This window comes from Chiloscyllium plagiosum, chromosome 5, assembly GCF_004010195.1.
Source record: "Chiloscyllium plagiosum isolate BGI_BamShark_2017 chromosome 5, ASM401019v2, whole genome shotgun sequence".
In the NCBI taxonomy this organism is placed as follows: domain Eukaryota; kingdom Metazoa; phylum Chordata; class Chondrichthyes; order Orectolobiformes; family Hemiscylliidae; genus Chiloscyllium; species Chiloscyllium plagiosum.
The window spans coordinates 44,319,584-44,335,695 of record NC_057714.1 but is presented as its reverse complement, the minus strand read 5'-3'; the positions used below and the strand labels follow the sequence as shown (position 1 = coordinate 44,335,695).

The following is a 16,112-nucleotide window of genomic DNA, read 5'->3' as shown; positions in this document are numbered from 1 at the left end:
TTTTATCTTAGCCTGCTTGGCACACCCTCCTCATTCCTGAAGAAGGGCTTATGCCCGAAACGTCGATTCTCCTGCTCCTTGGATGCTGCCTGACCTGCGCTTTTCCAGCAACACACTTTTCAGCTCTGATCTCCAGCATCTGCAGTCCTCACTTTCTCCTAAAACTCTCTAGTCCAGGTATTAAACTGGTAATTTTGCAACTTTCCAGCTAAAGCAACATCCTGTTAAATCTTTTCTGTACCTTCTCCAGTGCAATCACATACCTGTTCTAACATGGATTTCAGAACTGCACACAATACTCTACCTATGGCCTAACCTTGCTCTTAGAAGCTATGCTTTGGCCAGTTCATGATGTGGACGTGCCGGTGTTGGGTTGGGGTGGGCAAAGTTAAAAATCATACAACACCAGGTTATAGTCCAACAGGTTTATTTGGAATGAGAGAGCTTTCAGAGTGCTGCTTCTTCGTCAGGTAGCTAGTGGGGAGGATCATAAGACACAGAATTTGTAGCAAAAGATCCAAGTGTCGTATAGCTGTTGTGATGTATTGAACAAACCTAGATTGCTGTGAAGTCTTTAATCACTTAGAATGGGTTGCAGGTTTCAATTCAATAATAAGTAAATCCCAGAACTTTCAAGTCACGTTCCTGAGATAATGTAAGGTTTTATAAAAAAAAAAGTGATATCTCAGCTCAGACAATGCATTAAAGGTGTGAGGTTAGAGTCTGTCTGTATTCCAAACTTGAGTCAGACAAGTTCTATTTCCAAAGTGGAAATTTATAACATGTCACATGGACGGACTGACTGCCTGCAGATTGTGTGCTTTTTGAACAAAATAGGATGAATGTTCAAATGCAAATTCATCCCTTATATGTATGTGTGTGTATACACAAGTGTGATGGACTGTATCCTTGTGAGAGGGTGTTTGTGAGTGTCTGAGAGAGAGGGTCTGCAGATACTTTGTCACATTCTTGCACATATTCGCGTTCGCGCTCTCTTTCTCGCGCTCTCTTGTTCGCGCTCTCTTTCTCGCGCTCTCTTTCTCGCGCTCTCTTTCTCGCGCTCTCTTTCTCGCGCTCTCGCTCTCTCATTTTCTTTCTCGCGCTCTCGCTCTCTCATTTTCTTTCTCGCGCTCTCGCTCTCTCACTCTCTCTCTCTCACGCGCACACACACACACGGCTACGGGGTGAATTTGCATTTGCAGACTTGTATTTGCAGATACATTCTGTTATGTTCAAAAAGCACATTCTGTATGCAGTCAGTCCATGTGACATTTTATAAATTCCTACTTTGGAAATAAAACTAGTCTGACTCAAGATTGGAATACAGATAGACTCTTCAGGGTCCTGCAGTTTGTCATGTATTCCTGTGCCTTGTTAGGCCTACCCAAGTGTTCATTTCATGTATATCTGGATCGAATTCCTTTTAGAACCAGTCAGACCATTTCTACCCTCCTGTAATCAAAGGCTATCCTCCTGATTATTTATCATCCCACCAATTTTTGAATCATTTGCAAAATTACTGATCAACCCTCCAACTTACAAGTCTGAATCATTCTTGAAAACCACAAGTAGCATGGGCTCTAACACCGACCCTGGCACCACACTGGATATAGACTGCCAGTCAGAAAGCAGCCAGCAACTATCTCCCTTTTCTTCCTGCCACTCAGCCAAATGTGGATCAAATATGCCAAATTTCCTTGGATCCCATGATCTCTTACTTTGCAGTCTCCCATTCGGTATCTTACCAAAAGCCTTATTGACGTCCAAGTTGACTACATTGAACACATTGCCCTCATCTAAACAGCAGGCCACTTCTCTGGAAAATTAAATGAACTTGATCAGACATGACCTCCCCTTGACAAAACCATGCTGAACTGTTACCTCGTACTCAAGACTTGTACCCTGTCGTTCCTCAAAGTTGTTCCTTCTTGGCTTACACTGTGAAAGTGGCCATAGTCCCACAGGCTGCTCTCAGTAGACTGGAAGAGAGGTGACTGTGGTGATTTTAACTTGATCACTGTTGAGGATTTTATGATTTGCTCATGTCTGGTACAGGGATTGAACCCATATTGTTGTATTCACTCAGTATCATAAACCAGCTATTCCATCAGTGGAGCTAATCAATATTTAATGGCTTAGTAAGCAGTGACTTCTAAAGTTACAGACCCTCCGAGAAAAAAATACACGTTGGTTTCTGCCCTACAAAGGTGACCTCTAATCTTTAAGCATTGTCCCTTGATTCTGGGCATGCTCACAGGAGAAAACCTCTTTTCCACATCCAAGGTCTCGAATCTGTTCAGGATCTTCAAAACTTTAGTCAAGTCACCCCTCACTGTTATAAAGTTGAATCGAGACAAGCCAGTCTTTCCAACCTTTCCTCATACGCAACCAACTTTTTCCAGATATCAATCTAGTAAATTTGTTGTGAATCTTATGGTTCTTGAGTTCCTACCCATTTGCAAAATAAATTAATAATTTATGCCTTTGTAACAAGTAGCAAATGTAATTCCCAAGTTAATGTGGTGAAACCAAATGGTATTTCAGGGCAAAGAGTCATCCATGCCATTCCTTCATCGCAGAGGTAAATATGAATGCTAATTTGTTTTTAAAGAACTAATTTGTATTTCAGGAATGCAGCATTCTATGTTAGAATTGCTCCCTACTTGCAATTCTGATTGAATTGTTTTTTTTTCAAAAACAAAAGTCTACAAAAACCATTTCAAGTAGGAATAATAAAGGTTGTGCTCTCGAAAAAGCATCAACAATCTCAAACTGGAACTCTTTTCCTTCACAGGAGCTGCCTAAACTGTTGAGTGTTCCCAGGGTTTTTCTTCCATGTTTGCATAATTTGCGCTGAAGTTCTGCTAAAATATTAAGTCTGTAAAAGAACTTGTGGAAAATATTAATCAATTGGACTTTCAGTTAATGCTTGCTTGGCATTTTTCAGTTTGCACGAACATGGTGCAAATATTCACTGATCACTTCAATTACTTTTTAACTGTAATAATTTTGCGTTCAAAGTCTATTTACAGTGGGGTAAGTATTCAGCAGGGATGTAACTTTTTTGTGTGTATTGGAAAATAAACTTCAGAACAAAGAAAGATGAGAATATTTTTGCACAACGACATAGAATTTATTCTTGGCATATGGATGGATAAAGGAAAATCTGAAGTTGTCAAAATCAGGGAGCTAACGAGATACCACAAGTATTTCCTAAGATGGCTGCTCAACACACAAGTCATCATCTGATAACTCAATGCTTATCATCATATTGAGATGGGCTAAGAGCATTTTGAATAAAACAGTCGATATATTAAAACTACATGTCCAAATGTTGTTTGATAGTCAGTACTTGTTACAAGTATAAGAAAGTGAATTTTGGTTGAAAGAACAAAGCATACGTATTGGAAAATTAAAATCCAAATCACATTTATGATTCAAGATGTGGAGGCATGGATCATTATTAGTGTAAACCAGATTAACAAGGCCACAAAAATGTAAGAAAGAAGCAATAAAATTTCTTAAGGATTAGAACTGAAGAAGTAGAGAAGTTATGTCTGATTTGCATGGAATTTAGATGTGGCTACACTTGTGGTTTTGTGCACACTTCTGGTAATTATGTTTGAAACAAGTATACAGTGGCACTGGTGAAGATATAAGAACATACAGTGATATAATAGTACAGAGATATTAAAATAAATCAGGAAAGATAGAACGGGTTGGGTTTCATTTTGGAAACTAGAAACCAATAAGATTTAATGTTGTGAAGGTAGACACAGATGATTGGATGGGGATTCAAACCTAAATACCATAAACATAAGAGTCACTCATAAGTCCAAAAGGGAACTCAGGAGAATCACCTTGACCCAGAGGGTGGAACCTGCTATGTAGTTATGGTAGATTAGGTAAATTGATTTTAGCAAAGGGTGAAGAGGATAGAGGATGCGCTGGGAGCAAACAAGTGTAGTGTGTAAGGACATGAGGACCTCATTGAGAATACCAATCAGTTGGTCTGAATAGCCTAATGCTATGCTGTTTTATTTGGACAAAATACCTTGATATTGAAGATAGTTTATTGACTGCACGAATCAAAAGGAAGTTGCAGAATTACAAAGAACAAGAAATTTCATTTATCTGTAATAAAAGCTGATTATTTACTGTTGTAATGAAACTGTTAATTCTGTTGTATGGATGCTGACCATCTGATTTTTGAAGTGGCTTCCCTGGTTGAGTGTGCAGTGCATTTGTCATTCAATTCTTTTGGTTTAAGAATGCACCACCCCACCCACCCCCCTCTGCTCTAATAGTAGCTTTTTCAATCTATGAAATTTCTGTGGAATTTTCTCACTGAAGTTGTCTCTCTTTTGTCTTTGATCTCTTTTTAATACTTGGTCTTAAAACTTTTGATCAATTGTTTTTGGTCTGAATTCTTCTACTTCTGGCCCAGGGTTCCTTTAACTTAAGACTCTGTAAAGCATCATGGGATATTTTGGCATGTTAAAGATGTAATTTAGGTTGTATTTTTAATAAGAAAATAAACAATGTATCATGAAGATAAACAACATTTTGATTGCATTTCATTACCATAAGTAATTGTTTGAAACAGACTTGGTGATGTTTTATTTTGTCAGGCAGCTAAATATTGCCAAGGAAGGCTTTACACAAGCTAGCCTGGGGTTGCTTGCGAATCAAAGAAAGAGACAGCTGTTGATTGGACTACTGAAGTCTTTACGCACAATTAAAACACTGGTATATATTTTTTACATACTTAATTTTTTTTTATTTTATTTTGTGTGAAATATTTCTGAAACAGTTTTTATTTTGTTCTCTACAGCAAAGGACGGATGTACGGTTAAGTGAAATGTTGGAGGTAGGCAACCATGATTCAAATTATCATAAGACTAGAAAAGCAAATTCACTGGTCACTGTATTTTCAGGTTATAAATTTTAAATGTGAAGTAAATTGCTAGAGATGATTTTTCTATACAATTTTTTGGATTAATATCATGTTTGGAAAGTTGCATCCTGTTAAACTAAAGTAATATGTTAAAGTTTGCAATGTTCATGAATGGTGATCCAATAAACAACATTTTGAATTACTGTCATGATTGTCACACATCATAGCTGTTTGAACTGTTTTCAATTTTGATGTCTTAGCCAAAATTACAAAGCAAAGCTAAGTTTATTACTCTGTACAAAGTTTACTGATAATGGCTAGTAACAAATGAAACCGGCTTGAAGGGCTGAATGGCCAAATCCTGTTCCTAACTAGAACACATTTTCTGTATATTTGGACAAGTTCGGTGCAGTCAATGTCAAGGCTGGTACCTGGACCATGCAGGGTGGCTGACTGCTTTGGAAGAATCATGGAGATCTTTTGCAAAATGATTCCCCTAACAATTGTCCTATGATCTTTTTTTTTTGTGCTTGGAAAATTAATGATGTAAGATATCAAAATTTGGATCGTCTCTTTTACATCTGTGTTTTAGTGTTATTGCATTTCTCTGTTGATTAAATCTAATGAATAGTGGTGATTTTGATATCTGCCGTATTTTATTGTTTGGCGTAGTTTGACAAGTTCATGGATTCCTACACATTACCTGAGGGAGAGGCACAAATTCCTTTTTGTCTTTCATTTGTATTTGGTCATCTGCATTCTAATGGCATCAAATTGCTTTTCCTTTTTAGTTTGTCCTTTGTACTTCTCTGAATACTGCTTTGCATTCTTCATTCCTCTCTTAACTCAAGTATATTTTCTTGCCTCCAGAGGATTAAAAATGTTTAAGTGTATCAATTGGATTGAAGGTCAGTGGAAAAGAAAAATGGAAAAGAGCTATTGATTTGTTGTAACAAGTTTTAAGTTACTGGTCAAAGAAATGTATACGCCATATCATTTCACAACAAGGCAATCTACCATTCAGTGAAATGAACCTTTAACATCACTGAAACCAATTTATTCATGAGAACAATGTATGTCAAGAGAAGGTTTGTGTAGCAGGTAAAGAATGGTCTGCCTCATCCTAGTGGTTAAGTGGAAAGTCATAAAGCATTTTATAGGATGCGGTGACTTGTAATTCTGTTTAATAGGGTTGGGTTTTTTAAGAGATAATGCTCCCTGTAGCAGCTTATAAAGCAACAGTTAGCATTCCCATTCAAGCAGGATCTACAGGAGGTGTTGAGCATCTGGCTGACTTTGATTTCTGAGAAACTTGTGTAAAGGTCACTGCCAAGTCCAGTCATATGACTATAGCAGTCATTTTTGTTTGGCTGTTTAATTTTTTTTAAAGTCACTAAATATTCATACACCTACTTATTTAAGTTGTATTTTGGTTTGTTCATGGTCTGTGGATTCAGAATTATGTCAACTATAGTTGAAAAGTTGTTTAGGGAATTAAATTTTTATAACAGGGCTTCAGTTTTGCCAGAGAGACAACTGCGTGTTTTCCCAATCTAGGTAGTCTAAACCAAAGGACAACTGAAACTTCTCAATTACAACTGCAACAGTTTCATTTTAAAGAGGTTCATGTAATTACCTAGCTAAAAATTCTTACAAAATGTTTCCACATTGAAATTTTTACGAGTTGCAGATTAACCCATGTTTTGCATGCCCAATTAATATTAATTTGAGATGTTGTGATGGATAGTAGTTGGTACTTTGCTTTCTTCTAGTAAGTGCAGATGGCAGAATTAATTTTCTTTGGTTTAGACTTGATTCATAGAATCATAGGACAGCTGGAGGCCATTTGGCCCATGTTCCAGCTCTTTGGAGCTGTCTAGTAAATCCTACCTTTGTGTTCTCTACTTATAATGTTGTAAAGTATTTTTTCTTCAAGTATTTATCTGTTTCACTTTTGAATGTTAGTATTGAACTTGCTTCCTCCACCTTTTCAGGTAGTGCATTCCAAATTGGGACTGTAATGAGAACAGGTTTCCTTGTACCATCTCTGCTTCTTTATCTCCTGTATCATATGATGGAGGGGAGGGAGACTTGAGGAAGAGAATGATTATTTCAGGAAATCTACAGAAATTAAAGCATACTGGTTCAAGTATATAAAAGACAGATTAAGGGCTCCTTTAAAGAAAGCATTCTGTCATGTTGTTTGTTCAACACAATGGATTTGAAAATCTTGTAATCATTGAAGAAGCAATATGATGCAATGGTGTACTGATGGAAATGTTGCATGTTTCTGGATATTTGAGCTGAAATGACACCCATAACGAGTTAAAAGAAAGAGTTTGTGGAAACCGGAAATAGACATTGATATTTCCTACCATGCTGTTGAGATTTCCTTTGTTCATTCAGGGGATGTGTGTGTTGCTGCTGGACTAGCATTTATTACCCATCCTAATTGTCCTTAGGAATGTTATCAAGTGTTATCAAGCCCTTCATCATTCCTGATGAAGAACTTATGCCTGAAACGTCGATTCTCCTGCTCCTCGGATGCTGTCTGACCTGCTATGCTTTTCCAGCACCATACTCTCAAATGTTATCAAATGTTTATGCATTTCAAAGTGGGAGGGTGATGGTGTAATGGTAATGTCATTGAATGAGTAATCCCTGGCTAAAGCTCTGAGGAACATAGATTCAGATCCCACCTTGTTAGATGCTGAAGTTTGAATTATTTTTTTTAAATCTAGAATTAAATGCTCATCTAATGGAACTACTGTTGATTGTGATTAAAACCTATTTGGTTCAACAACATGATGTAGGGAAGGATATCCTCAACTGGTCTGGCCTAAGTGTGACTCCAAACCCACAGCAATGTGACTGACTCTTAGCTGTCATTAGGGATGGACAATAAATGTTGGCCTAACAATGATGTCCACATTCTATGAATTAATTTTTATAACAAAAAAAAAGCATTGCACTTAGGAATTCATGTACCTTGACAAACCACTGCAGTCTAGGTGGTAAAGGTATTTCCACATTGACTATTCCAAGATATTGACCTAGTGACAATGAAGGAATAACAATATTTTTTCCAATTCAGATTGTGGGAATCCTAAAAATGGAGGATATCCCCATGCATCTACTGCTCTTGTTCAAATAGATGGTAGAAATTGTGGGTTTGTGTGCTATTGAAGAAGCCTTAGTAAGTCAGTGCAATGTGTCTTGTAGATGGCACCCACTGTATCCACAGTGTGCTCATGATTGAATGTATGAATTCTTAATCTTGTGAATGAAGCATCAATCGAGTAGACTGCTTTGACTTGTGCACATCAGAAAGTTCTGCAGCAAGTCACCAGATATTAATGGACACTTAATCCAATTATGATAGTATTATTTCAAAAGGAGCAGGAGTAGATCATTAATTTAGAATCATAGGTCTGTTTCCATGCTATACATCTCTATCTGTCCAACTCGTCTATGCCAACCAGATATCCTAAGTTAATCTGGTCACATTTGCCAGCACTTAGAACATAGAACATAGAACAATACAGCACCAAACAGGCCCTTCGGCCCACGATGTTGTGCCGAACATTTGTCCTAGCTTAAGACCTATCCATGTACCTATCCAATTGCTGCGTAAAGGTCACCAAAGATTCTGACTCTACCACTCCCACAGGCAGCGCATTCCATGCCCCCACCACTCTCTGGGTAAAGAACCCACCCTTGACATCTCCCCTATACCTCTCACCCTTCACCTTAAATTTATGTCCCCTTGTAACACTCTGTTGTACCCGGGGAAAAAGTTTCTGACTGTCTACTCTACCTATTCCTCTGATCATCTTATAAAGCTCTATCAAGTCACCCCTCATCCTTCGCCGTTCCAACGAGAAAAGGCCGAGAACTCTCAACCTATCCTCGTACGACTTCCACTCCATTCCAGGCAACATCCTGGTAAATCTTCTCTGCAAAGCAGAGAAATGACATCCAGTGAGAGTGAGTAGACTGTTGTTGGGATGAGGTGAAGGAGCCTCTTGGCAAAACCACATCGTCTCCAACCTCATCCGTGTTGGCAGATGTCGTTGGTGATGGTGGGGAGGGCTAATGGAGGGGGGGGTGAAGAGGAGGAACTCAAGCGGCTGCTGCCTGCACCTGTCTTCAAAGGGACCACTTTCAAGAAGAGGTGGTGAGCTTTGCACCCAAGAGAGCATCACGAGGAGAGATCAGGGGCTTGTCCACACTTCCACCCACTTCCCCCTTGGCTCAAAGCTGAAGGCACTTGCTGAGATGCAAGTCCCTCAGTGCTGCCAGACTTCAAAATTCCTTTGGAGCTGCTTCTTGGGAGCTTTTTCTGACAGTCAAGTTCCCACCTCAAATCATGCTCTCGTCTGTGCTCAGCAGAAACCAGTTTCCAAGACGGGACCAGTTATCCGCATCAAGTGCAAACACTTACCTGTTCTACCTCAGGAAGGTTGACTTCAACTGTGCCACGTAGTGTTGTGCTGGAAAAGCACAGCCAGTCAGGCAGCAGCCGAGGAGCAGGAGAGTCGATGTTTTGAGCATAAGCTCTTCACCGTGAATGTGATGAAAGGCTTATGCTTGAAACGTCGACTCTCCTGCTCCTCGGATGCTGCCTGACCACAGTACCACACCTTTCCAGCACCACACTTTTTGACTCTGATCTCCAGCATCTGCAGTCCTCAATTTTTCCTTCAACTTGTGCCACCCCTACAACTGCCCAGCTAAGATCAACATAGATGTTGTCTGGAATCTCAGTTCTGTATGATTTCAAGTCCAGTTGCACACATTGGAGTCTCCTCTGGGACAGAAAAGACCTGTTCAAAGAGGATAGGTCTTACCCGAGCTGGAAAGGGACCCATATCTTAGCAGGTACTCATTCAAGTCCTCTCCTATCTCTTCCGACTCAATACACAGTTTCCCACTACTGTCCTTGATCGGACCTACCCTTGTTCTCGTCATTCTCATGTTTCTCACATACGCATAAAATGCCTTTGGGTTATCCTTGATCCTATCCGCCAGAGATTTTTCATGCCCTCTCTTGGCTCTCCTAATCCCTTTCTTCAGGTCCCTTCTGGTTATCCTGTATCCCTCCAATGCTCTGTCTGAACCCTGTTTCCTCAACCTTATGTAAGCCTCCTCCTTCCTCTTTACAAGATATTCAACCTCCCTCGTCAACCAAGGTTCCCTCACACGACCATTTCTTTCCTGCCTGACAGGTACATACATATCAAGGACACGTCGTATCTGTTCCTTGAAAAAGTTCCACTTGGCCCATATCCCTCTAAATCTTTCTTATTCATACACGCATCCAGATGCCTTTTAAATGTCATAATTGTGCCAGCTTCTACTATTTCCTCTGACAGCACCTTCCATACACGCACCACCCTCTGTGCCCCTTAGATCCCTTTTTAAATTATTCCCCTCTTAGCTTAAACCTGTGGCCTTATGGACTACCCCACCCCAGGGAAAAGACCTTGTCTATTCATCCTATCTGTGGCCGTCATGACTTTATAAGCCTCTATAAGGTCATCCCTCAGCCGTTGATGCTCCAGGGAAAATTACCCAGCCTATTCAGCCTCTCCCCATAGCTCAAACCCTCCAATCCTGGCAATATCCTTTTAAATCTTTCCTGCACCCTTTGAAGATTCACAACATTCTTCCTATAGCAGGGAGACCAGAATTGCATGCAGGATTCCAAAAGTGCCTAACCAAAGTCCTGTACAGCTGCAACATGACCATAGACATAGGAGCAGAAATTAGGCCATTCAGCCCATCGAGTATGATCTGCCATTCAATCATGGCTGATAAGTTTCTCAACTCCATTCTCCTGCTTTTTCCCTGTAATCCTTGATCCCCTTCATACTCAAGAACCTACCTATCTCATTCTTCAATATGTTCAATGACCTGGCTTCCACAGCCTTCTGTGGCAATGAATTCCATAGATTCGCCACTGTCTGGCTGAAGAAGTTTCTCCTTATCTCTGTTCTGAAAGGTCTTCCTTTACTGTGAGGCTGTTCCCTTGGGTCCTGGTCTCTCCTACCAATGGAAACATCTTCCCAACATCTACTCTGTCTAGGTCGTTCAGTATTCTGTATGTTTCAATTAGCTTCCCCCTCATCCTTCTAAACTCCATCAAGTATAGACCCAGAGTCCTCAAACGTTCCCCACATGACCTCCAACTCCTATACTCAATGCACTAACCAATATTCTGAGAAATGGTTTCATGGTTCACTTAGATCATAGTCAATTGGCAGCTCAGCTCTATTTGGTCACCTTAATTCATAATTAAGGAAGGATGTTGACCGAAGCATAGCAACAGCCATAGAATAATTACAGCACAGAAAGAGACCATTCAGCGCATCATGTCAGTGTCAGCTGAATAAATGAGTTGCCCATTCTAATCCCACTTTCTGGCACCTGGGCCCCAGCCTTGCAGGTTATAGAGATGCAGATCCAAGTTACTTATAAAAGAGCTAAAGGTTTCTGCCTTAGCTGTCGAAGTGGACAGTGAATCCATTCCACCACACTCTGCATGAAAAATCTTTTTCTGTTGAGCCCTCCAATCTTTTTACCAGGCACATTAAATCTGTACCAGCTGATAATTGACCTCTCCACTGGGGGAAATAGGTCTTCACTATCCAAGACTCCACGTTATATTGTACACCTCAATTATGTATCCCAGCTGCTTCTGTTCTTAGTACAACAGCTCTAGCCTATCCAATTTTTCCTCTGATCTGCAATTTTCAAGCTCTGGCAACATTATCCAGGGATGTGCAGGTTAGCTGAATTGGCCATGCTAAATTGCCAATAATGTTCAGGGTGTGTGCATTCGTTAGTGGTGATGGGGGAGTGGGTCTGGGTGGGATATTCTTCTGAGGGTCATTGTGCACTTGTTGGGCCGAAGGACCTGTTTCCACACTATAGGTATTCTATTCTATACTAATCTTGCTTTTTTGTACAGTTCCAGCATGATATCCCAGCATTTTTGTTCAGTACCTCACCCAATGTGGGAAAGGTTTGCCCATGTTCCTTTATCATCTCATTGACTCGGCCTGCCATCTTCAGGAGCCTGTGGAGATCCACTCCAAGGCGTTTTACTCCCCGTGCCCCTCTTAATACCCTCCTATTTATTTTGTATTCCTATGCTTTATTGCAAATGCAAAACCTCACACTTCAGAGCTCCATTTAGATTACAGCCAGATGATGGTCTTCATCCACCTGAATCATCAGGGCTTGGCTTATCATATTAAAAGGGCAGTGTCTTCTGTTCTGCTCTATGCCCTCATTGTCACATAATTCATCTGTTTTGTATTTCTGCCCTGAAGTCTGGCCTTACATGTATGCCTTGTCACTAACTGATCATTCAAGGTTAAACTAAGCATTTTAATGGAGATTCGCTCAAAGTTTTATTTACAATTTGGGAATTTTTTACAACTGAAAATTTGGTTTCATGGTTTTGTTGAGGTCTGAATGCTTTTATGATTGTTTGTTTAAGGAAGAAGATTATCCTGGAGCAATACAACTCTGTTTGGAATGTCAGAAAGCAGCTAGCACATTCAAACACTACAGCTGCATAAGGTAACACTGATCTATAAATACATAAATCAAATAGGAGATTTCTATTTGTCATTCATCTTTATTTACTAGACTTTGAACTCTACCTAATGAAGTGGTAAACTACAAGTAAATCTGAAAATGCTTTGATGCATGAAATTGCATCCTGACCACCTGAGACAATCTATTGGGTGGCTTTCAAACCTTTGTGTAGTTAAACTGCACAATTATATGAAATACGTTTGTTAACTCGTGGCCTAACTTTCAAATGATAGCATCAACTATTCAAAGGAAAGCAATACTGGAGTTTACATGGTCAAAGCATGTCCTGAAAGTCTTAAGCATAGGGTGCAGAAAATAGCAAGACACTTTGAAAAGTATCTGTTCATGGGCTCTGTCTATATGACAGATGGATATATGATTCATATCTGGATAAGAGCAAGGCATACTAAATGTTAACCAAGATCTCCAAACTGATTCTTGGTCTTTTTATCTTGTCGTTTGAATCATATCACAGCAGTTACTATGCTTTCTTTTTTTATATAGAAAAAGCTTTCATATGTCATTCAGGCTTCACACAATTTTAGTATCTGGTGCAACAGCTTCAGAGTTTGCTCTAAAAACAGATTTCTTGACTTCTGTTTCACTTTGCTTTGTGTACTTGCCGACTATGCTGATATTTGTCAATGGATCAGTCACAATCACTGGCAAGGTTTGTGGTTACAGCTTGATTTCACAAATGGACTGTAATGGGGGAACCAAGTCCCAGCGGCAGCATCAAGAACAGTGAAAATGTAGAAAACTGGGAAAAAGTGATACATTCTGCCACAATCTCTATAGAATCAATGAATATTGAATGCCTGTTCTCTAATCTTTTTCAGTTGTATTCCATGGATAATATTTTAAGTGAAACAACTTATTAATAAAAACATGATACTCTTCAGTCTTGGTTCATTTTTTAAAAGTTGAGAAAATTCAATGTTGGCGAAACTGTTTGCATCTTTAACTAAACTTCAGAATACCTAAGACAGGCTGCTTTTCAGAGCCTCAGTTTCCCTTTGTTTGGTTTAGTTAGGTCAATTTAGTTTTCTCCTCAACCACAGCTATTTGTTAATATTGTGAAAGGCTTTTACTTTTATGAAAGTAAGTTGCCAGTTGGTGCCAGTATATTGAGTGTTCAAGTGCAAGATCCCAAATACTCTGTTACCAAACAACTGTGGAGAGAGAGAAAAAAAAAGACAAATGAGATGAAGAAAGCATGAATGGCAAGTCGTTATGCAACAGAGAATGCAAAGACTATTCTATCAACTACAGATCAGTTAGTTCGATGTTGGTATGAGGAAAGGTTTGAGAAATAATAATCAAGGAGAAAATTGACAGACATTTGGAAGCATTTGATTAATAATGTTAAGAGCCATCATGGATTCATGAAAATTAGGTTGTGCTTGATTAATCTAATTACATTTTTGATCAAGAAAGAGGTTGAAGAGAATATATTGAATTTATGTATGAATTTTAAGTAAGTGGCAAACTATCTCTCAAAAAAGCTGGTTAACATTATTGTAACTCTTGGAGTTGAAGTATCAGAATCAACATGGATAAAGTTGGCTTAAGGTTTGAAAACAGTGAATTGTGTTAAATGGCTGCATTTCAGACTGAAGAGTAGTAGGGTGGCGTGGTGGCTCAGTGGTTAGCACTGCTGCCTCACAGCACCAGGGTCCCAGGTTCGGTTCCAGCCTCAGTTGACTGTGCAAACTCCACACAGACATTCTCCCCATGTGCTTTGGTTTCCTCGTGCAGGCCAAGTGAATTGGCCATGCTAAATTGCCCCTAGTGTTAGGTGCATTAGTCAGAGGGAAATGGGTCTGGGTGGGTTACTCTTCGGAGGGTCGGTGTGGACTAGTTTGGCCAAAAGGGCCTGTTTCCAAAAAAAAAATTTATGGGCTCAGTGGTTAGCACTGCTGCCTCACAGCACCAGGGTCCTGGATTTGACTCCTGCATGTCTGTGTAGAGTTTGCACATTCTTCCTTCGTCTGCGTGGGTTTGCTCCGGTTTCCTCCCACAATCCAAATGATGTGCAGGTCAGGTGAATTGGCCATGCTAAATTGCCCACAGTGTTAGGTGTGTTAGTCAGGGGTGAATATAGGGTCAGGAAATGGGTCTGGGTGAGTTGCTCTTCGGGGGGGGGGTCGGTGCAAGGGTAAATAGACAAAGTCTTTTCCCTGGGGTCGGGGAGTCCAGAACTAGATGGCATAGGTTTAGGGTGAGAGGGGAAAGATATAAGAGAGACCTAAGGGGCAACATTTTCATGCAGAGGGTGGTACATGTATGGAATGAGCTGCCAGAGGAAGTAGTGGAGGCAGGTACAATTGCAACATCTAAAAGGCATTTGGATGGGTATATGAGCAGGAAGAGTTTGGAGGGATCTGGGCCGGGTGCAGGCAGGTGGGACTAGAGTGGGTTGGGATATCTGGTCGGCATGGACGGGTTAGACAAAAGGATCTGTTTCCAATGTGTACATCTCTATGACTCTATAATAGGTTAACAGAATGGACAGAAAGGTAATGGATGGAATTTAATAAAGAAATGCATGAAGTAATAGCTTTTTAGCAGAAGTGAGAGGAAGTACAGACAATGACAAGGTGTGTGGGCAGGAATCCCAAACTAGGATTGTTATTAGGCAATTGAGGTAATAAGTTGTAATTTTGGGCTTGCCAGTTCTGTGGTATTAATAGCGTCCAATGAGCTTTGACCAAGATATGACAGCAGTGCTTTCTTTCCGACAGATGCCTACTCTTTCAGGCCTTTGTTGCTTTTTGTTTTCACAGTCTCTCGTCCATTACGTCAATTCTGATTGAGGAGTTGCAACAATCTTCAAGCCTCAAAGTGGACTCACCCTGGGGAAAAGTGTTTCTGGAGTACTGGGTTGGGGAAGGTGAAACCTGGGGGTGCATGTTTATCAATCTTTGAATGCTCAAGAAATAAAGATTCATAATTAGAAAGCCATAAGGAATTGTGTGGGTTTTGTTAATAGATGCAGAACGCAAAAGCAGGGGTGTTATCATGAATCGTTATAAAGCTCCTGTCTCTCCATGAGGAGAGTGTTCTGTTCACTGTTACTCACCACAGTGCAAAAGTCTCTATTTCCAGAGATTAGAGAATTTTAATTACAGCTGGACAAGGTTGTTCACCTTGCAGCAAAGGAGTTTGAGGGGAGATTTGGTTCAGTTGCACAAGATTATGACATGATTTGGAGATGCCACTGTTGGCCTCAGGTGTACAAAGTTTAAAAATCACACAACACCAGGTTATAGTCCAACAGGCTTATTTAAAAGCACTACCTGATGAAGGAGCAATGCTCCGAAAGCTAGTGCTTCCAAATAAACCTGTTGGGCTATAATCTGGTGTTGTGTGATTTTTAAAGTTATGACAGGTTTAGATAAAGATGAGCCAAGAAATGTTGTTCCCAGTGGAAGAAAAACTAAGGAATATGTTTAAGATTTTGGGCGACGGATGCACAATGTATATGTGGTAGAGCGTTTTCATGTAGTAAGTTGCAAACATTTGGAGCTTGCTGCCTACAAAGATGGTTGAAGCAGAGATAATCAGTGATTTTAAAAGAAAATGGGATAGGCATTTCAAGAGAATA

General features: G+C 39.9%; 1 protein-coding gene across 2 annotated transcripts in view; it reads left to right on the top strand.

The window, feature by feature from the left end:
• vps50 (VPS50 EARP/GARPII complex subunit) overlaps positions 1–16,112 on the top strand; it is a 182,923-nt gene that overhangs the window by 61,354 nt on the left and 105,457 nt on the right. For both annotated transcript variants that reach the window (XM_043689946.1, XM_043689947.1), the window contains exons 7-9: positions 4,632–4,749; positions 4,835–4,870; positions 12,405–12,487. In XM_043689946.1, the coding sequence (XP_043545881.1) occupies positions 4,632–4,749; positions 4,835–4,870; positions 12,405–12,487 (237 nt within the window). The remainder of the gene's footprint in view (positions 1–4,631; positions 4,750–4,834; positions 4,871–12,404; positions 12,488–16,112) is intronic.